The sequence below is a fragment of the Bos javanicus genome, chromosome 1, assembly GCF_032452875.1.
Source record: "Bos javanicus breed banteng chromosome 1, ARS-OSU_banteng_1.0, whole genome shotgun sequence".
In the NCBI taxonomy this organism is placed as follows: domain Eukaryota; kingdom Metazoa; phylum Chordata; class Mammalia; order Artiodactyla; family Bovidae; genus Bos; species Bos javanicus.
This window is the reverse complement of record NC_083868.1, coordinates 126,591,728-126,615,193: the sequence shown is the minus strand read 5'-3', so window position 1 is coordinate 126,615,193 and position 23,466 is coordinate 126,591,728. Positions and strand designations below refer to the sequence as shown.

At 42.4% G+C, this 23,466-nt stretch overlaps 1 protein-coding gene across 2 annotated transcripts in view; it reads right to left on the bottom strand.

Annotated features, from left to right (window-relative positions):
• The window catches only part of GK5 (glycerol kinase 5), an 84,540-nt gene extending 66,391 nt beyond the window's left edge, over window positions 1-18,149 (bottom strand). Inside the window, exons 1-3 of one of the 2 annotated variants that reach the window (XM_061419667.1) lie at window positions 17,902-18,149; window positions 6,150-6,243; window positions 4,451-4,526 (exon numbers count right to left, since the gene is read on the bottom strand). In XM_061419667.1, coding sequence (XP_061275651.1) covers window positions 4,451-4,526; window positions 6,150-6,243; window positions 17,902-18,048 — 317 coding nt within the window. In that variant the 5' untranslated portion in view covers window positions 18,049-18,149. Of the gene's footprint in view, window positions 1-4,450; window positions 4,527-6,149; window positions 6,244-10,014; window positions 10,155-17,901 lie in introns of those variants that run through there. The other variant, XM_061419672.1, reaches the window with a different exon arrangement.
• Window positions 18,150-23,466: the final 5,317 nt, after the last annotated feature.

The window sequence follows — 23,466 nt, the reverse complement described above, 5'->3', positions numbered from 1 at the left end:
GTTTGATACTTTTTAAAAATTATGTTTGGGTTCCTTTGCTTTTGTGTATCTATTGGAAAACTTTGATCTGCAATTACCACAAGGTTTATATATATATATATATATATCAATCTGTAAATATATCTACTTGTTTTAGAATGACTTCCCTGGTGACTCAGATGGTAAAGCATCTGCTTACAATGTGGGAGACCTGGGTTCAATCCCTGGGTTGGGAAGATCCCCTGGAGAAGGAAATGGCAACCCACTCCAGTACTCTTGCCTGGAAAATCCCATGGATGGAGGAACCTGGTAGGCTAGAGTCCATGGGGTCGCAAAGAGTCGGACAGGACTGAGTGACTTCACTTTTCACTTTCTTTAGAATGATAGTCATTTAAGTTCAAACACATTCTAAAAGCTCTACTTTTTTTTTTAACTAACCACCCCACAACATTTTATGTTTTGGTGTTATATTTTATATTTTCATGAGTATCCATTAAGTGTTCCCTCGTGGCTCAGATGGTAAAGAATCTGCCTGCAATGCAGAAGAACTGTGTTTGATCCCTGGGTCAGGAAGATCCCCTGGAGGAGTATGGCTACTCACTCCAGTATTCTTACCTGGAGAATTCCATGGACAGAGGAGCCTGACGGGGTATAGTCCATGGGGTCACAAAGAGCTGGACACTACTGAGTGACTAACATTTTCACGTTAACTGTTTATTGCAGTTATAGTTGATTAATAGTTAACTTTGCAATTTTGTTTTTTAACCTTCATTGCTGCTTATTTAAGTGGCTCATCAACTGCCTTTACAGTATATTTACATATGTCAGTGAGATTTTTAAATATTTTCTTATTTTTGTTATAGGCTTTTCTTTTTCACTTAAAGATCCTTTAATGTTTCTTGTAAGGCCAGTTTAGTGGTGATTAACTTAAGTTTTTGCTTGTCTGGGAAACTGACTCTCCTTCCATTCTGAATGATAACATTGCTGGGTGGAGTATCTTAGGTTGCAGGTTTTTCCCTTTCAGCATTTTAAGTATATCATGCCACTTCATTTTGGCCTACAAAGTTTCTGCTGAAAAATCAGCAGGTAGCCCTGTGGGGGTTCCTTTGTATGTGATTTTGCTTTCTTTTGCTGCCTTTAGAATTCTCCTTAATGTTTGCCATTTCAATTATGATATGTCTTCATGTGGGTCTCTTTGGGTTCATCTGTTTTGGGACTCTCTGTGCTTTCCAGATCTGGGTATCTGTTTCCTTCAAGTTAGGGAAATTTTCAGCCATAATTTCATCAAATATGTGATGAAATATTTTTATCTCTATCTCCTTCCAGGAGCCCTATAACCTGAATGTTAGTATGCTTGATGTTATCTTGAAAGTGAAGTCACTCAGTCAAGTCCGACTCTTTGTAACCCCACGGACAGTAGCCTACCAGGCTCTGCCGTCCATGGGATTTTCCAGGCAAGAATACTGGAGTGGGCTGCCATTTCCTTCTCCAGCGGACCTTCCCAACCCAGGGATCGAACCTGGGTCTCCTGCATTGCAGACAAGACGCTTTACCATCTGAGCAGATCCCTTAAAGTTTCCTTTAAAAATTGTTTTTTCTTTTTGTTGTTCTGATTGGGTGGTTTCCAATATTTTGTCTTCCAAGTCGCTTATGCAATCTTCTGTACTACTTAATCTGCTGGCAATTCTTTCTAGTGAAATTTTCATTTCAATTATTGTATTCTTCAGCTCTGATTGGTTTTTATATTTTCTAGTTCTTTGCTGAAGTTCTCACTGGGTTCCTGTATTCTTTTCCTGAGTTTGTGAGCATTTTTATTACTATTGTTTTAAACTCTTTATCAAGTAAATTACTATCTCTGTTTCATTAGGGGTCTTTTTGTGTGTGGGGAAGTTATTCTTTCGTTTGGTATACATTCATTTGTCTTCTCACTTTTTGTTTCTATAAAGTTATGTGAAACAGTTACCTATCCCAGGAGAAGGCAATGGCAACCCACTCCAGTACTCTTGCCTGGAAAATCCCATGGTCAGGGGAGCCTGGAAGGCTGTAGTCCATGGGGTCGCTGAGGGTCGGACACAACTGAGCGACTTCACTTTCACTTTTCACTTTCATGCATTGGAGAAGGAAATGGCAACCCACTCCAGTGTTCTTGCCTGGAGAATCCCAGGGACGGGGGAGCCTGGTGGGCTGCCGTCTGTGGGATCGCACAGAGTCAGACACGACTGAAGTGACTTAGCAGTACCTATCCCAGGCTTAAAGACATGTCCTTGTGTGGGAGCATTCCTGTGCAATCTGCATGTACCCAGTTTTTGGTGAGAGACCTGGACCTGAAGTGAGCAGTAACCGTGTCTTCATTTGGGGTGCATGGAAAGCTGTCATCTTAGCAGGGCATAGAATTGGAATAGGAATGGTTAGAAGTGGAGCCAGATGTGAGCTGGGGCCTCTCCCAAGCTTAGGACAGGCCCACAAGCAAACGGGTTAGAGCTGTAAATCTGAGCTAGTGCCTCTTCTCTCCAGTGTGATGGTGGTTTCTCCTTTGGCCAGAGGCATGGTTGAGGCCCAAGGGGCTGGAATCTTAAATTTGAGCTAACTCAACTTCTCCCTGGCACAGTGGTTATTTGTACTTGGTTGGGAGCAGTGCTGGAACAGGCAAGGCTGGAGCAGCAACCCAGTGCAGGTTGGGATGTGTGCTGGAGCAGTCCTGGCAGGGTAACCCCAGACCATGAGGTGTTTTCAATCTGCTTCTGCACTGGGACTGGAAGCAGGTGAGTCTGTGGCATGCTCTTCAAGTCTGGAGTCTCGGTTTCTATAGCTCTCTGATAAGCCCTGCTGCTGCTGCTGCTGCTAAGTCGCTTCAGTCATGTCCGACTCTGTGCGACCCTATAGACGGCAGCCCACCAGGCTCCCCCGCCCTGGGATTCTCCAGGCAAGAATTTTGGAGTGGGTTGCCATTTCCTCCTCCAATGCATTAAAGTGAAAAGTGAAAGTGAAGTCGCTCAGTCACGTCCGACTCTTAGCGACCCCATGGACTGCAGCCTACCAGGCTCCTCCATCCATGGGATTTTCCAGGCAAGAGTCCTGGAATGGGGTGCCATTGCCTTCTCCAAGCCCTACTGGTTTTCAAACCAAGCAGGCTTGTATTCTTGGTTCTGGACCTTAGGGTTAGGGTGCCCAATATGGTAAACCCCTTGTTTCTTAGGGATGATGCACAAGCCTGTATCCCCCTCCTCTTCTGGGTCACCCACTAGGAGTGTAGATCCTGATTAGATTGCTTCTCCTTCCTTCCTCCCAGACTCCAAATGGTCCCTCCTTTAATAACCTTGGTTATAGAAGAGCCTTTCTGATAGTCTTCAGAGTGTTTTCAAAAAGTACTCAATAAGTAGTTACAGTTTTGATATGTTTACTCAGGGAGGTGGGCTCAAGGTCTACCTGCTTCACCATCCTAATCCCATACAATCAAATATTAAAAAATTTCCACTTCTTTCTCTTTCCTAACACTGAATTAAAGGTAAAGTTCTTGTGAATTCAGCTTGATTACCTTTCTTAGACTTACCCTTACCCCTTACATCCACCACTTTTCGTCCCCACTGCCCCAAGCTCAAGATGCCTTTTAGAGTCTAGAGCTCTGTAACAAAGAAATATTTTACAATGATTTTGTTGTTTTTCTTAAAAAAAAAAAAAAAGAAATACATGTTGAAGGCAATATAGGAGTGGTGGAAAGAGTATATTCTCTGGAACCAAAAAGATAATTTGGAATTTTAGCTTGATTTATTAACGAGTGACTATGAATAATGTAGTTATTTCTCTGCTGCTGCTGTTCCTAAGTCGCTTCCGTCGTGTCCGACTCTGTGCGACCCCAGAGACAGCAGCCCACCAGCCTCCCCATCCCTGGGATTCTCCAGGCAAGAACACTGGAGTGGGGTGCCATTGCCTTCTCCAGTTATTTCTCTGAGCTTCAGTTTATTTCTTTGTAAAATAGATGTAACCACTAACAGGTTTGTTTGTAAGGATACTGAAACCTGAAGAAATATCATAAGTATTCACTGTATGGTATCCATTATACTATTATAATCGTGTTTAATTCATACATACCTCATATGTTGTAAGTATTTAAAATTAAATTTGAAATAGACTAAAATATAAATCATATCATAGTCTTGTGTATCCAAAATTTGTCAGGTTCTCCTCAATCTTTTTAGGTATAAGCTAATTTTTTAGAACTTCAATCCTCATTTAATCTGAATTTTAATGAAAGCAATAGTCTTTTTACTACTATTACTTTATATAAGTTAAGCCTAATTGACATGCAGGTAACTTATGTAATAAGCCAGAAAGTAAACCCAATTTCTTTTCTCTTAATCAAGCAACACCTCTTTCTTCACAAACTTTAAAACTCCCCAAACAGGTTTCAAAGCAATGTGTTCACTGTGGCATGAACCCAGTGATGAGAGTTCTTATCACACAATGCACTTACTTGTCCCATGTGATAAAAGTTGCTCTCTGTGTTGAAATGCCAAGACCAACAATTTGATTTGTTTCTATTCCTGCAGCTAAAAATAAAGATAGATAAAACACATTTAAAAACCTAGGAAGTTTATCTTTATAATATTATCATATGGAAAAGAAATTACTTAATATAATCTATAAGAAAAGCAACTTGGTTCAGCATTTTAATAACACAATTGGAGCTAATAAATAAAACATTACTAGGATGATTTTGTAGTGTTTTTTTTTTTTTTTTACTTAAAGAGAAAAGAAGTTATAATCTAATAATAATAAAATGTACTTTTTGCTTTAAAAATTAGAAAGAAAACAAACACCACTTAAAGTAAGTTAGATGGTATTTACTTCTTGATAACACTAAAAATGAGAATCTTCATTTAAGCAACGATCAGCTATAACAGAAGCTGGTTGATGGCAACAAAAGAAACCCTCATGGAAAGTAGCATAAATACTGAAGCACAGATCTTATTTACTACACAAACTCATGCTAGGATGCAAATAGAAACATGGATTTTGCAAAGTCCAAATTTCTTGAAATACAGCAGCTCACATGTTTCTGTGACATTCTTTTAAAAAAGCAATTTGTCCCACTGAACAAATTAGGGACAGCTTCAATTTGAGCTGTGCTCAATTTAAGGATGACACACCACCTCCTGTACAGTACTCCTTCCTAGTCTGATCATAAGGAAATAACAAGACAATCCCCAAACACAGGATAGTCTATTAAACAGATCTGTACTTTTGAAAATTGTCAGTGACATGAGGTACGTGGTCTATATTAAAGGAGACTAGACTGACTACTAAAGGCAATGCCTCATCTTTGTTGGATTCTGGATTGGAAAAAAAAAAAATTATTCAAGACTGAAATAAGAGAGGAATAATGAGGATCAAGTATTAGAAAATATCACTGGGTTAATGTTAAATTTTCTGTGTGATGTTTACGTATGAGAATACTCCTTATCTTTGGAGATAATGCTTAAGTATTTAAAGATGACAGGTTATTAAATCATAACCAACTCTCCCCTCGGACAGCTAATTTGAGTCTAGGAGAAAGCACACAGGTATTCTTCCAACTTTTTAAAAATAGGTTTTGAAATATTTCAAACCAGAAAAGTTAGGAGAAGCAATTCAGTCAGAGAAATGAAGTGAAAGACCTTTTTGAAATTACAAGTCCTCTTTCGTCATGTTCTTAAAGAAGGCTGTACTGAGACTGTTCTTAAAGAGCTAAGATTCCAGACCCTGGCTGCAGCCAAGAGAACACTTGCCCTAAGAGGTCGAACAGAAAAAAAAAACCCCAAAAACTTATTTTACAATAAAGATAAGGCAGCTGTAAACTCCTGAGAGCAGGAACTGAGCTTTGAAACTTTGTTTACAACCCTCTGGTATTTGTACAAAACAGGAAATGGAATGGGCACTGGCTACAACCTGGAATAAATAGTAAGGTGAGCCTTTAATACTGCAGCTCAAAAAGACTTGAAGCAGAGGAGACAGTTGCTGCTACCCTCCCTTGACAAAGTGGGTTCACTACAAACCACAAATGTCCTTCCTCCCCAAACTACTGGGAACCTGTGACTCCAATAAAATATTGTATGTATAATTCAGGAAACCCACAAAATTCTTATTATATACAAAATACATGTTACCATCTCTACTTTCATAAATCCAATTACCTTTGACAGATTCCTTTATTACAGCAACAAACTGAAGCCAGAGAACATCAGGATCAATTTCAACCCAGCCAGGCTGAGGATAAAGACTTTCTACCTATTAAGGAAAAGAGAAAATTCAGTAAAAACAAATCAGAACAAGTCAATAGCATATAGGCCTTAAGGGCACCAGTTAAAATAATTAAAAACAAGATTTTATTTATTATCTAATGTTAAGATGGAAAAAATATGAAATAAAAAAGGATGATACACCGAAATAGTTTTATTCAGTTCATGAAATTTACAGAAGATTTTATCTTTATTTCCCAGGCTTTCTACAATGAAAATCCATTATTTCTGTAATTTAAAAAAATGTCAAACTTTAAAAAGAAAAAAAAAAACACCTGGACAGGATGCATGGAGAAGCTATTTGTAACCTCCAAAACGTATATGGTGGCATACCAGACCAGCTGACCTGCCTCTTGAGAAACCTGTATGCAGGTCAGGAAGCAACAGTTAGAACTGGACATGGAACAACAGACTGGTTCCAAATAGGAAAAGGAGTACATTAAGGCTGTATGTTGCCACCCTGCTTATTTAACTTCTATGCAGAGTACATCATGAGAAACACTGGGCTGGAAGAAGCACAAGCTGGAATCAAGATTGCCGGGAGAAATATCAATAACCTCAGATATGCAGATGACACCACCCTTATGGCAGAAAGTGAAGAGGAACTCAAAAGCCTCTTGATGAAGGTGAAAGTGGAGAGTGAAAAAGTTGGCTTAAAGTTCAACATTCAGAAAACGAAGATCATGGCATCTGGTCCCATCACTTCATGGGAAATAGATGCGGAAACAGTGTTAGACTTTATTTTTGGGGGCTCCAAAATCACTGCAGATGGTGACTGCAGCCATGAAATTAAAAGACACTTACTCCTTGGAAGGAAAGTTATGACCAACCTAGATAGCATATTCAAAAGCAGAGACATTACTTTGCCAACAAAGGCCCGTCTAGTCAAGGCTATGGTTTTTCCAGCGGTCATGTATGGATGTGAGAGTTGGACTGTGAAGAAGGCTGAGCACCAAAGAATTGATGCTTTTGAATTGTGGTGTTGGAGAAGACTCTTGAGAGTCCCTTGGACTGCAAGGAGATCCAACCAGTCCATTCTGAAGGAGATCAGTCCTGGGGTTTCTTTGGAAGGAATGATGCTAAAGCTGAAACTCCAGTACTTTAGCCACCTCATGCAAAGAGTTGACTCATTGGAAAAGACCCTGATGCTGGGAGGGATTGGGGGCAGGAGGAGAAGGGGACAACAGAGGATGAGATGGCTGGATGGTATCACTGACTCGATGGACATGCGTCTGAGTGAACTCCGGGAGTTGGTGATGGACAGGGAGGCCTGGCATGCTGCGATTCATGGGGTCACAAAGAGTCGGACATGACTGAGTGACTGAACTGAACTGAACTGAGGCAGGGAAAGAAGATAAGAATTAGAATACCACCAAAGTGGTAGTGAGTTTCCCATTTTTCTTCTGGTATCACCTGGCCTAGACTCAAGGCAGCCTGAAAACCCAGAAGCAGGTACCAAGGTGTACTGGAAAAGCCAGGAGAACATTTGTTAACACTCAGAGAGGAACAGAACAAATCTCTCACTTTTCTTTTTTATCCACCGTCTCCATCCTTTTATATGCTGGCTATCTCACAGTGGCAGCTACAGCAGTATCCACAAGCACCCCAAATACTGAGGGAGGTAAAACTTCCTCTCTCAGAACAGGTGCTGGAGACCCACCAGGGTAAGGTGATCCCCCTATGGCTTCTTCCTCTTTGTGTCCTTCTGATCCCTAGCCTTGGATGTGGGCACAGGAAGTGCCCTGCAGAATGGGATAGTGAAAGGTCCAGCTTCAGGTAAGAGGACCCAAATGAGGAGGCTCAGGGAACCAAAAAGTCCCAGGAAGATCTCAGAGAGGGAAGAGCTTGGGAAAGCTATTCCAGAAAGATGTGGATGAACTCCCAGGCTCTCCTGGAAGCTGCACATGTATGAATACACTCCTAGACAGCATTTTGTTGTTTAGTCACTAAGTGTCCAATTCTTTTGCAACCCCATGGGCTTGAAGTCCCGGGCTTCCCAAGTGGCGCTAGGGGTAAAGAACCTGCCTGTCAATGCAAGAGACTTAAGAGATGCAGGTTCAATCCCTGCGTCGGGAAGATCCCCAGAGGAGGAAATGGCAACCCACCCCAGTGTTCCTGCCTGGGAAATCCCATGGACAGGGGAGCCTGGCCGGCTACAGTCCATAGGGTTGCAAGAGTCAGAGAGGACTGAAGCAACTTAGCACATGTGGACTGTAGCCGGCCAGGCTCCTCTGTCCATGGGATTTCCCAGGCAGGAACACTGGAGTGGGTTGTCATTTATTTCTCCAGGATCTTCCCAACCCAGTGTTCAAACCTGCGTCTCCTGCATTGGAAGGCAGATTCTTTACCACTGAGCTACCAAGGAAGCCCTCCTAGACAGCATAGCAAAGATGCTAAAAGCAGAACTTTAAAAAAAAAAAAAAACAGATCACTGCCCAGGTCCTGGGGCTTCCTAGATGGTGCAGCTGGTAAAGAATTTGCCTGCCAATGCAGGAGACACAAGAGATATGGGTTTAATCCCTGGGTGGGGAAGATGACAACCCACTCCAGTATTCTTGCTTGGAGAATCCCATGGACAGAGGAGCCTGGCGGTCTACAATCCATGGGGTCGCAAAGTCAGATGTAACTGAGCACTCCCAGGTCCCAGACTGAACTCTAGGTGGCACATACTACACAGGACAGATCTAAATAGCACTTCCAAGATCTTAAAAACAGAATTAACATTGAAATCAAAATCCAAGGAAGGCTGGTCAGACTGTGTAGACTGAACACAGCTGCATTAACTGCCTATTAAAGAAAAATATCAACATTTGTCATAGGCCTTATACAAGACTCAGAAGTTTATAACATGATATTTGAAATGTCCAGGATACAATCCAAAACTACAAGGTACATTAAGAATCAGAAAAATTTCAGCTCATATAGCAAAAGATAATAGATACCAGTATCAACATAACAGATAATTTTGACAAAGATTTTAAAGCAACTATTATAAAAATGCTCCAAGAAGTAAGGGTGAATTCTTTTGAAACAAATAGGAATGTAGAAAGTTTTAGCAAAGAAATAAAAAACATAAGGAAAAACAAAAATCTTACCATTTCAAAATTTAAAATACAATAATTAAGTGGGGGAAATGGAGAGATGCTGGTCAAAGGATACACACTTTCAGTTATAAGATGAATAAGGTCTAGGGACTTAATGTGCAGTATGGTAACTAGAGTTAATGTATTATACACTCAAAATTTGCTAAGAGATTAGTTAAGTGTTCTCAACACACACACACAGAGATACAAATGATAACCTTGTGAGATGAAGAGTGGTTTAATTAACATTATGTTATTTCATTAACAATATATATGTATGCCAAAAGATCAATTTGCACACCTTAAATACATACAACTTTTGTCAACTTACCTTAATAAAATTGGAAAAAATTAATTAGAAAAAGAAAATGATTGAAACACATACTGGATCAGCTCCATGGTAGAATGGAGATAACAGAAGAAAGTCAATACGCTTAAAGACAGATCAATAGAAATTCTCTAATCTGAACAACAGAAAAAAAAAAGAAGAAGAAAACCTCAGGGATCTGTGGGACAGAGAAAATGGTCTAATATTGATGTCAGCAGAGGCCCTAAAGAAGAAATTAAAGACTTCAGTGCCTAAACAAATTACTTAAGGGAAGTAATAGTGCTAAGAATTCCCAAGCCCAGTAAAAGATTTAAAATCTATATATTCAGGAAGCTTAGAAAATCCCTACCAGGATAAGTCCAAAGCAGTCCACAGCCAGGTCCAACATAATTCAAATGCTAAGAACTGAAAGCAAAACAAAACAAAACTGAAAGCAACCAGCCAGAATAAATACACGGAATAATAATTCAAATGACTGTGGACTTCTCATCAGAACAAAGGCCAGACCTGAAGAAGTGGCTCGACATTTTTAGAGTGCAAAAAACTTTCATCTACAATTCCATATCAAAATCCTAGGATTTTTAATAGATATAGATATGATCATTCTAAAATTTACATGGAAAGATAAAAGACTAAAAAACCAAAACAATACGGAAAAAGAATAAAATTGGAGGAATCACACTACACAATTTGAAGACTTACTCTAAAGCCAGAGTAATCAAAATAGTGTAATTATAAAAACAGACAAATAAATCACAGAGCACAAGAGAATCCAGAAGTAGACCCACACGAATATGGCTAGTTGATTTCTGACAAATATACAAGGCAATTCAATGGAGAAAAATAGCTTTTTCAACAGAGTTGGAATAGACATCCATATGCAAAAAAAAATTAACCTCAGTCTTAAAAAACCTCACTTCTTACACAAAAAACTAACTCAAAATGGATCCCAGATGTAAATGTAAAACTGTAAAATGCTTATAGGAAATCACAGCAAAAAATCTTTGTGACTTGGGATTAGGTGAAGAGTTCTTAGACATGACACCAAAAGTATGATTAATAAAACAAGAAAAATTGATAAAGTGAGCTTCATCAGAATTAAAAATGTGTGCTCTGCCAAAGATATTGTTAAGAAAATGAAAAAGCCAAGTACAGACTAGTTGAAAAATATCTGAAAATCAACACAGGGTTTATATCCAGAATATATTTTAAAAAAAAAACAACAACAGTTAGAAAACAATTCAATTAAAAAATGGCCAAAAAACTTGAACTAGCACTTTATCAAAGAGTACATATGGATAGAAAATATGCACATGGAAATATTCAACATCATTAGGTAAATGCAATCAAAACCACAGCAAGATAACACTACTTGCTAACAAATATAATAAATAAATACTAACAATATCAAGTGTTGATGAAAAACAGAATTCACAGACATTGCTGGTGGGAATGCAAAATGATAAGAATCACTCTGGAAAAGTTTGGCAATTTCTTGTTAAGTTAAATATTCACTTACCATGTGATACAACAATCCCACTCCTAGGTATTTATCCCAGAGAAATGAAAACTTACATTCACATTAAAATCTGTACACAAATGTTTACAGCTGTTCTATTCAAGATCACCAGAAACTAAAAACAATGCAAATATACTTCAACAGGTGAATGAATGTGGTATATTCATATAATGGATTACTGCTCAGAAATAAAAAGGAATGAATTACTGATACACACAATATATATGAATCTCAAAGGCATTACACTGAAAAAAAGTCAGTCTTCATAGGTTACTTACTATATTTTTCCACTTACAAGATATTTTCAGAAGGACAGGAAAAAAAAAAAAAAAACCCATAGTCATACAAAACAGATCAGTGGTTTTCAGAGATTAGGTGTGGGAGGAAAGTGACTATAAATGGCTTGTACAAGGGTTTTTTGGTTACTTCCAACATGTACTAAAACTCACAGAAGCTGTTCACCAAATAAGTCTCATCTTACTCTGCTAATTTAAAAAATAAGATAAAAAAGAATCTTTGGCTTCAGGTTAAAACAATGGCTTGAACATAAGTGTTTTATTTCCAATTTCTCTCAAGACTGCCATTAAACTAAAAACATGAAAAAAGGCTTATGCAGAAAGACAAGAAGAGAGCAAGGAAGCTCAGACCAGGTTTTAATAATTGTCTTGAACACTCTCAGTGAGTGGGTAGGTGGTACACGGCTAAGAATGGAGGAGACAACTGCACACCTCACTACCCACTCAGATTATACATCTCTGTTCAACCCCTGGCAGAATCTCAGGTAGAACTCTGAAAATTAGAGATACCTCAGAAGACTGGGATGCCAGATGCTGCTGAACAGAGGGATTCACTCTTTATAAGGACCCTCACACTCCTTGTGCAGTCAGATCCACACTGCCCCTCCCTAACACAGCAGAAAGTACGAGATTTACTCTCTGGAGGAGCTGAACCAGAGGCATTCTTTACTTGCAAATACTAGATATAGCTGAGAAAACTAAGACATGGTACTGAAAATATGAATGGATAACCAACCAAAGATCATCATTTAAGGAAAACCTCTAACACATAAGAAAAGGTCAAAATAAACAGAAAAAAAGGAACTGGGAGAAAACACTGACAATGTGGGGAGCATGAGGGTGACACAGAGATGACACGAAAAAAGAATCTATATTGCCAATCAGTATTATTCCCCAGTGAGCCCACTGGAAATAAACAGATTTAACAAAATCTATTCCCCTTCTGTAGGGACTCCCCAGGTGGTAAGTCAATCCTAAAGGAAATCAACCCTGAATATTCATTAGAAGGACTGATGCTGAAGCTGATGCTCCAGTACTTTGGCCATCTGATGCAAAGAGCCGACTCACTGGAAAAGACCCTGATGCTGGGAAAGACTGAGGACAGAAGGAGAAGGCGACGACAGAGGATGAGATGGTTGGATGTTATCACTGACTTAATGGACATGAATTTGAGCCAACTCCGGGAAATAGTGAAAGACAGGGAAGACTGGCACGCTGCAGTCCATGAAGTCGCAAAGAGTCGGACATGACTTAGTGACTGAACAACAATTCCCCTTCTATCAATAACATTTCTCTTCTTTCCATGCAAAACTTTCATGACCACACACTGTATGTAATGACTCAACTGCAATAAATACTTCCGCATCCCAAAAAACTCAATATGGCCATCATTGTGTCAAGTCAACAACTTGGACTTGGCAGTGGCACTCCAGGGTCACGTCCCCCCACTTCACCAACCCAGACAGCTCACCATCACCAAACACGTCACAACAGTTTAGAAGATCAAACTGAAATACAAGATCAAGAATATAATCAAAGCTAAGAAGAAAATGTGTTGATTAAAAACAAAAGACAACAACCAGTTCTTTTCAAGAATGTACAGAGGGAACACAGTATTGGCAAGTCCAGTTTTCTTTGGAGTGGTCTTTCTGTCCTGTTCTTCCAACCAAAATGTTATTATTTTCTCACAATGGCATGATGTTCCAATGGGGAACATGATGAACTTTCTTCGCTTTGATAAACTAAAAATAGCAAACATACACATGTAGGATTTCCAAAGCTCTGCACACTACTCTCATATATAACACCAATATTTAAGAGTTCACAGAAAGATTTTTTTAACTTATTGGGACTTCCCTAGTGATCCAGCAGCTAAGACTCTGTGCTCCCAATGCAGGGGGCCCAGGTTCGATCTTAGGTCAGGGAACTAGATCCCACATGCTGCATGCAACTAAGAGTTCACATGCTGCAACTTAAAAAAAAAAAATATCCCGCATATTGCAAGGAAGATTGAGGATCCTCTGTGCTGCAATTAAGAACAGTACAGTCAAATGAATAAATAAATATTAAAAAAAGAAAGAAAAAATACAACTTATAGAAAAAGGCTACAAATGTGGGTCTCTGCTATTAAAAAATGAATACCGTAAGAGATAAAATTAAAATCTTCTGAGAGGCCTCAGTACTAGCCTTCTCATGTAAAAGTTCCTGTTTGGGATTTCCATGTTAATGAAAATACCAATAAAGCCTATTTTGTTCATATCTCTAAAGAGTGATCTCTTCAGTTTTTCTTTCTCAAGCTACTTATTCGGCTGCTTCTGCTGCTAAGTCACTTCAGTCATGTCTGACTCTGTGCGACCCCATATACTGCAGCCCACCAGGCTCCGCTGTCCCTGGGATTCTCCAGGCAAGAACACTGGAGTGGGTTGCCATTTCCTTCTCCAATGCATGAAAGTAAAAAGTGAAAGTGAAGTCGCTCAGTCATGTTGGACTCTTCGCAATCCCATGGACTGCAGCCTTCCAGGCTCCTCTGTCCATGGGATTTTCCAGGCAATAGTACTGGCTGCTGCTACTGTTGCTAAGTTGCTTCAGTTGTGTCCGACTCTGTGCGACCCCATAGACAGCAGCCCACCAGGCTCCCCCGTCCCTGGGATTCTCCAGGCAAGAATACTGGAGTGGGTTGCCATTTCGTTCTCCAATGCATGAAGGTGAAAAATGAAAGTGAAGTCGCTCAGTCGTGTCCGACTCTGAGCGACCCCACAGACTGCAGCCTACCGGGCTCCTCCGTCCATGGAATTTTCCAGGCAAGAGTACTGGAGTGGGGTGCCATCGCCTTCTCCAAATAGTACTGGCAGTACCAATCAAATCTTATGCTAAGTGTGTGTTTCTATTATATATTCTTTCCAACATAACTTAGCAGAGGTGTGATTTCCTTTTGAGAAAACAAATATAAAGTTCTGTGTCTAATCCATAGAGTCCCATGAAGGAAACTGATTTCCTAATATTTTCCTAATATGACTAAATGTAATTCAATTATTTATTCTGTACCCAAGAAATAATAAACTAGGTGCTAAGAAGCTGGATTTAGAAAAGGCTGAGGAACCAGAGATCAAATTGCCAACATCTGTTGGATCATAGAAAAAGCAAGAGAATTCCAGAAAAAAACCTACTTTTGCTTTACTGACTACACCAAAGCCTTTGACTGTGTGGGTCACAACAAACTGTGGAAAATTCTGAAAGAGATGGGAATACCAGACCACCTGATCTGCCTCAATAAAAATCTGTATGCAGGTCAAGAAGCAACAGCTAGGACCAGGCATGGAACAAGAGACTGGTTCCAAATTGGGAAAGGAGTACATCAAGGCTGTATACTGTCACCCTGCTTATTTAACTTATATGCAGAGTACATCATGAGAAACGCTGGGCTGGAGGAAGCACAAGCTGGAATCAAGATTGCCAGGAGAAATATCAATAACCTCAGACACACAGGTGACACCACCCTTATGGCAGAAAGTGAAAAGGAACTAAAGAGCCTATAGATGAAATTGAGAGAGGAGAGTGAAAAAGCTGGCTTAAAGCTCAACATTCAAAAAACTAAGATCATGGCATCTGGTCCCATCACTTCATGGCAAAGAGATGGGGAAACAATGGAAACAGTGACAGACTTTCTTCTCTTGGGTTTCAAAATCACTGCAGATGATGACTGTAGCCATGAAATAAAAAGATGCTTGCTCCTCAGAAGAAAAGCTATCATCAACCTTGACAGCATATTAAAAAGCAGAGATATTACTTTGCCGACAAAGGCCCATCTAGTCAAAGCTATGGTTTTTCCAGTGGTCATGTATGGATGTGAGAGTTGGACCATAAAGAAAACTGAGCGCTGAAGAATTGATGCTTTCTAACTGTGGTGTTGAAGAAGACTCTTGAGAGTCCCTTGGACTGCACGGAGATCAAACCAGTCAATCCTACAGGAAATCAGTCCTGAATATTCATTGGAAGGACTGATGCTGAAGCTGAAACTCCAATACCTCCAGCCACCTGATATGAAGAACTGACTCACTGGAAAAGACCTTGATGCTAGGAAAGATTGAAAGCAGGAGGAGAGGGGGACGGCAGAGGATGAGATGGTTGGATGGCCTTACTGACTCGACGGATATGAGTTTGAGCAAGCTCCCGGAGTGTGTGATGGACGGAGAAGCCTGGTGTGCAGCAGTCCATTGGGTGCAAAGAGTTGGACACGACTGAGCAACTGAACTGAAGAAGCAACGTAGGCCAAGAAGACCATTTTTGCCAAAGGAATCAAGATATCTGAAGCAAAGGACCAGTTGCTGTTGGGTTTTTTTCTGATTTCTAATTCATTGTAGACCAACAATTTCAAAGACATAATTAAAACAACTTTATAGGGAAAAAATAACATACAAAGTAAAATCCCAAATGTTTTATTACTACAGTCAACAAATATAAAATGACTTTGCCAAACTGCTACACAAATTTCTAAATCTTAGTTTCTCTCTTTCAACCTCCGAAGACTGTGAACCACGCTTTCAGAAGCACTGGTGCAAACTCCTATCAGTTTGAGAGGCATTGCTTTCTACTTACTCCTTAATTTAAGATACAATACTTCATCTTCGAAGGGCAAGGAATTTTTGTATTTTTATTTACTTACATACCTTTCCAGACACCTTCACCAGTTTTGAATCTGGGCAAACCATTCTAGTCTCCTGCTACTTAACAGCAATCTTGATTCATCTTTGAGACTCTTACCTCATTAAAAAAAATAATAATAATGGTTTCTCCCAAATTATATAGCAACTATGAAATTTGTTATCTTCTTACAATTTTTGCATCCCTTTGGTTCTAAACACTTTAAGTCCTTTAAAAAAAAAATCACTGCTTAAAACAAAAGTACTTTGTGTCTAGAATTATAAGGGAGACTGTGAAAAGTATCTTTGTTTTCTGATAAAGACATAAAGAGATAAGCAGTACATAGTCGCTGAAGGAGAAAATCCACCTTTCATCTCTCCTTTCAGGTGGGGTTAGGGGTCGGGTATGTGGTGGAGAGGTGGGCAGTGTTCATGCACAGGTGAGCAGGTCTCTATTCGGGTCCTAAAACCAGAATGAGGAAGTCCTCAAACCAAAAAAAAAAAAATGCTCAAAGCACTCTTTTGGCTGGACCTGCTCCTGGGCAACCCCTGCGGCTGAAAAACACTTCTAAGCGGATGGGAAGAGGTGTAGGAACCAAGCAAATGAGGGAGACCAGTGTTACTGGGAATGGATTAGCTTCCGTACCTGTGAAATTACTAACATAAATATGTTGAGGGTCTTCCCTGGTGGGCCAGTGGTTAAGAGTCCACGCTCCCAATGCTAGGGGCCTGGTTGGGGAACTAGATACTGCATGCTGCAAGACTTGGCACAGCCAAATAAACTTTTTTTTTTTTTTTAAGATGTTGGTATTGGAAAGAAGAGTAAATAAAAACGTCATATGGAATTCCCATTATTTTTTGTTTGCTGGCAACTATAAGAAATCAACACTTCATGGAAACAAGATCAGACGAATACCAATCTGTTAGTTGCCTTACTAGTAACAACTAATGACTTGGGAGGTTTCTCAAACCAGAAAAAGATATCTGCATGAACAAAGATGGAAAGGAGAAAGGTCATGACAACACAGCCTTCAAAACTTGTGCAATCGATACTGGATGCTTGGGGCTAGTGCACTGGGACGACCCAGAGGGATGGTATGGGGAGGGAGGAGGGAGGAGGGTTCAGGATGGGGAACACATGTATACCTGTGGCGGATTCATTTTGATATTTGGCAAAACTAATACAATTATGTAAAGTTTAAAAATAAAATAAAATTTCAAAAAAAAAACACCAAACTTGTGCAATACTTATATTCCTGGAAATCAGTTGCTCTGCACTTTGAGAAGCAGTTCATGATGACAACTGAATGACAAACATAAAGTTAAATTCCATTAAGTCTTAAAAATCTCAAATGTAAATAAAGACAAGGTTGGAGGTCTATCTAGGAAGTGCAGGAAAAACCAAGCAAATCAAAAAGCACCCTCTCTGGCTGGATACGCGTAGCCAGCCCTGCCCTGCCACTCACCGCAGTCCCACCCAGGTTAGGCCAGAGAGCAGAATCCTCAGGTGAGCGGAAGCGAGTGAGTGATCGGAGTCACAATCCGAGCCCCTAATGTCTTCAGCCAGGACCGAAAGAGCGCGCAGGTTTCAGGCTGGCCCGGGGAGGGAATGCAGGGATCTGGCCGGTCCAGGCGCGCCGCTCAGGACCGAGGGCCCGCGGTGCCGCAGGTGGCCGCGTCCAGGCCAGATAGGCGGTCCAGCCCTCTCGCCCCCCAGCGACCAGATCCCGGGTGCCCTGCGCGACCTAGACCCGCTGCCCCGACGCCCGCTCCCCGGTCACCTTCTGCGCGCTGGAGCCGCAGATTCGTGCCGCGCGGTCATAGACGTGGCAGCGAATCATCGAGCTGCCTACGTCCACCCCCAGCACGAAGCCTGCGCGCCGCGAGTCCGACGCGCTCTGCTCCGGGACCGTAGACTGTTCTGACATCCCGACCCGCACGCCTCTCTCCCGTAGCCGCCAGCAGAGCGGACGCGCTCTAAATTCCCGCACCTCAGTGGCGGAGTGCGCCCCGCCCGGCCGCCGCCCCCGGCCCTCCCCTCCGCGAGATCTGGCACAGACCCCGCCCCTGCCGCGGGCCCCGCCCCGACGCAGTGACGTCACGGCTGCGCAAAGACTCTTTGCAGGATAGCCCGCGGGCCCGGTGCCCGAGCGTGGAGGGTGGAGGTGAGCGGGAAGGTGGTGGGTCCCTGGAGTCCGGGCCACCCGGCTCCGCCCCGTTTTCCAAACACTAGCCTCTCTCAAAGTTACCTTGGCCGGTAATTTTAATGATTTCCCTCCTAACTCTAAGCGCCCTGCGACCGTGCCCGCATTTCTTTTAACTGGTTACATATTATGAATCTATTAAGAAAAATAGTAAACTGAAAAGAAATTAAAAATTCGGCCGAAGGTATTTATTCATAAACTGAAAGTTCCTCTCCAGGACTTATCTCCTCAGAAAACCTGGTCACGTTTGCTAAATGAAATAACGCTCTAGAACTTCCCCAGCCCTCTGGTGGGGCAAAAGGGACAAGGCGCTGGGTGGTTGTTATTACCATCAACCTCCACCGCCAATGACTGCTTTTTCAGGAGTCTGAAAGTCCCTAGGGGGGTCCTTTACCTTTCACTCGGGCTTTAAGGGCGTGGGCTCTTCCACGCATGGGGCAGGAAGGAGGCCTGTGGAAAGTTCGAGTTTCCTGCAGCTCTGGTCACCAGCCTGGAACCCAGGGGGATTCCCATGTGGCAGTCCAGCTCCCAGTTCCTTATCTGTGAACAGTGAGGAAGTGTTCATGTCTTCTTCAGCTACTTTTCCACCAACACTACAAAAAACCCAGTGCCTGAACATATTCAATATCTTTTTGTAAAATTATGAAAGTAATATGGATATATGCTCTTGGTGAAAAAGTTTTAACAGTGTAGAGTGGTGTATCTATTAAAAAGCAAAAGATACTCATTTTGAACCGAACAGTTCTTTTAACCAACTTGTCATGTTAACCCACTTGCTTTCAGCCCATTTGACCAAATTGGGGTCTTTGGCCATATTACTTGAAACTTGGAACAAGCACCTGGAAGAGTATGGGTTGGGTTTTGTCTTTGTACCCTGTTCTTGTCTAGAAAGGAGAAAGCTTAGTCACTCAGTCGAGTCCGACCCATTGCAACCCATGGACTGTAGCCCACCAGGCTCCTCTGTTCATGGGATTTTCCAGGCAAGAATACTTACGTGGGTTGCTATTTCCTCTTCCAGAAACCCTGTTCCTGCCTAATAGTACTAATTTGTTCCAAATGGTCCCAGGGCTGCTTTCACCAGTCTTGACCATTTGGTGAGTCATGTACTATGTTAATCCCCATGTTGTAAAAAAAAAGGTCATGGAGTCTGGCCGGAGTTCTGTTAGAGAACTAACAGGATAGAGATTGAGACATATTTTAAGGAACTGGCTCACATGCTTCTGAGGACTGTCCTGGAACTCTTTAGGGCAGGCTGAAAGTCTAGAACTTCAGATAAGAGTTGATGTTACAACTTGAGTCTAAGTCTGATGACACGTAGGCTGGAAACTCAGGCGGTTTTCCTACCTTGCAGTTTTAAGGATAATTCTTTGGGAATGCTCAATCTTTGCTCTTAAGGCCTTCAACTAATTGGATGAGACCAACCAACATCATGAAGGGTCATTTGCTTTACTGAAAGTTTACTGATTTATTTTTTTTAATTTATTTTTGGCTGTGCTGGGTCTTCACTGCTGTGCAGTCTTTTCTCTAGTAGCAGCGAGCAGGGTCTACTCTAGTTGCAGTGCGTGGACTTCTCATTGCGGTGGCTTCTTTTGTTGTGGATCACAGGGCTTCCCCGGTGGCTCAGACGGTGAAGAATCTGTCTGCAGTGTGGGAGACCTGGATTCGATCCCTGGCTTGGGAAGATCCCCTGGAGAAGGAAATGGCTACCCACTCCAGTTTTCTAGCCTGGAGATTTCCATGGACAGAGGAGCCTGGCAGGCTACCGTCTGTGGGGTGGCAGAGTTGGACACGACTGAGTGATCTTTCACTCACTTCAGGGGCCCTAGGGGGCACGGGCTTCAGTAGTCGAGGTTCCCAGGCTCTAGAGCTCAGGCTCAATAGTTGTGCTGCATGGGCTTAGTTCCTCCACAGCATGTGGGATCTTCCCAGACCAGGGGTCGAAGCTGTGTCTCCTGCATTGGCAGGTAGATTCTTTATCACCCAGCCACCAGGGAAGCCCTCAGAATTCATTGATTTAAATGTTGCTGCTGCTAAGTCACTTCAGTTGTGTCCGACTCTGTGCAACCCCATAGACGGCAGCCCACCAGGCTACCCCATCCCTGGGATTCTCCAGGCAAGAACACTGGAGTGGGTTGCCATTTCCTCCTCCAATGCATGAAAGTGAAAAGTGAAGGTGAAGTCGCTCAGTCGTGTCCGACTCTTAGCGACCCCCTGGACTGCAGTCCACCAGGCTCCTCTGACCATGGGATTTTCCAGGCAAGAGTCCTGGAGTGGGGTGCCATCACTTTCTCCGGATTTAAATGTTAATCACCTCTAAAAAATATCTGACATCTAGGTTGATGCTTGTCCAAAAAATTGGGTACCCACAGTGTGCCCACTAGCCTGGTCTAGTGACACATGAAGTTAGCCATCACAAATACTCTTTCACAAGTGAAAGCTGTTTTGTATTCCCTGATTTGAATATTTAGTATATTTCTCAAAGTGATAATGCTTGGGCTTCTTGGACACCTACACTTTACTGTGTGATCATTTTTATACATTCACATCAAACATCTTGAGTATTATCAAAGAATCACAGACTATGAAAATAGGGGGACGCATGCGTGATCTTAGAAACATGGTTTCTGGGAAGCTACTGCTTTTCTAAGAAGCCGTGGTGGTGGGGTGTGATGCACAGGAGAGAAAGAAAGGAACCAGCAGTCCCAAGTCCATTTGCTGATCTAGCCTAGGTAGAGCTGAGAGTGGGAGAGGAGAGAGCTCGGCTTCCTTCAAAAGGGGCGAACTCTGATACCTTGAGAAGATGACAGTAGTGAAAAGTGCATACATCTTCCATGGGGCAAGGGCTCCTCTGTCTATGAGTTTAAAGGCCATAGGGTCTGCGGTGAGGCCAGCTGTGCCCGTAGTGGTCGCTGGGATGGCCCTTTACGCCTGGACGAGGAACACTGAAAGACCATGCCCTACGAGGTCCTAGGTTGACCACAGGTAAAAATGAACAAGAACCCTAAAATGCATTGAAAGGAATCCTCTCCCAGCCCCCTGCAGACTGGAGAGTCCACCTTCCTAGGGTCAGGAATTCTTTGAAGCAACATTTTATCTTTGGGGTTGGAACAAAATCAACTTGTGGGCAAAAAAATAAATTCATTGAACACACACACACAAAATAGGAGGCTTAGAAACCACTTAGTCTTATGTTTCTTAATCTGTTTCTGATCTTGAACAACTTAAAAAAAAATTTTTATATTTATTTATTTGGCTGCACCAGATCTTAGTTGCAGCATGAGGATCTTTAATTGCTTCATGAGGAACCTACTTCCCCCACCAGGAACTGAACCCAGGCCCCCTGCATTGGGAGCTTGAAATCTTAGCCACTGAACCACCAGGGAAGTCCTTTGAACAACTTCAAGACCCTGGTGAATGCTGTCTTCTCAAGAGCTTGTTTATATACACAATACTTGGCATGTGGTTTCAGGCAGGTGTGGGATAAACTAAACATGAAGATATCAGATTAAAAATCCAGAGCCAGTTCCCTAATCTGGACAGACCATTGTGTAGGAGAGACCTAGGGGGACAAAGGGACGCTGTATTCCTTCCAAGTTCCTTGTTCTCTGCTGTTTGTTCTAAACCTGCTCTGTCGTCAGGAAAAGGAGCAAGTGGCTACAGGGTTCAGAGACTCTGAAAGTCCCTTTGCTAGTGGATTGGTTTATTGTTCTTCATTAACTGTGCGGAGTGGCATATGGACTCTTAGTTCCCCAACCAGGGATGGAACCCATCCCCCTGCATTGGGAGCTTGGAATCTTAGCCACTGGACTGCCAGGGAAGCCCCTTGGTTCATTGTTCTTGATTCAGGGAGTTGCTCTGAGTTCCGTCACATCTGCATCTGACTCGGTTGCTGCTCCCCTCTGTTCTGGGCTCAGGCCCCAGAGGTGGCCACTAAGGCTTTCTTCCAGGCTCATTCCCAGCCACTGTCTCTCCTTACACTTTCTCGTCTAGCGGCAGGCCCAGAATTAAAACTTGGAGCAGCCTCCCACACTCTTGAGAAATGTGGATTCATTCCTCAGGGCTGGACCAGAAGTCTATGAGGCCACCATTCCCTGCCACTCCCTGAAGGGAAGTGAATGGGGCTTCAGGGCTGAGCCCAGGGACGCCGCCCCCACCCTCTCGCACCTGATGCCCTTCTCCCTCCAAGGAAACTGGCCACTGTCCCTCCCTCCTAGGATGACCGACTGTCCCTATTTGCCTGGTCTGAGGGGTTTCTTAAAACACAGGACTTTTGATGTTAAAACCAGAACAGTTTTCCTTACTACTGAGAGCAGGGGTCCACAGGGGACTTCCTTTGGGATCCTGGTTACTTCATGCTTAGGTGCCAGCCACTGCTTTTAGACAGTGAGTACCCTGAGTCTTTTCCCCTCCAAGATGCACAAAGTAACTGCTGAATGAATAAGTGAACAAACAACTTAATATTTGCAAGTCCTTATCAGACTTTACCTTCTGCCTGATGTGGCCACAAGATGCAGAGGGCAGTGCGACCTTCCTAACGTCTGTACTTCATCTGGGCGTGTTGTCCTCTGACCACAGATGCAGCCCTTCTCGTGTGGAGGGGGGTCTGGAGCTGCCAGCCCTGAGCCTGGCAGCTGGAACACCGGGACTGAGCTCCAGAACCCCATGTGAGCCTCCTTTCTCTTCACTCTTGTTCATGAGCTCAGTCTAACTTGGGTTAGGCTCCTGCCTCAGTACCTTTGCTCATGGCTGTGCTTGCAGTCCTGCCCGCAACACCTCTATAGGACACGGGTGGACTTGGGTGGTATGGCTTCATGTTCCCCACTTTGCAGAGGCCCCTGCCAAGGCCCTGAGCAGAGCCCTAGCAGGCTGTTCAGTGTCCTGTGATTTATGGCATCTGCAAAAGTGGATTCTTTTTGTATTATTTTCTTAAATGGGGCCCTCCAAACTGTACAAGCTTCAATTCCCAGAGAACCATAACCCTCCCACCAGGGGGGAAGTGGGGGAAGGGAGGGATAAATTGGGAGATTGAGACTAACATATACACGCTGCTGTATATACAATAGATAGCTAATAAGGACTTACTGTATGGCGCAGGGAACTCTACCCGATACTCTGTAATGACCTATATATGGCAAAAGAATC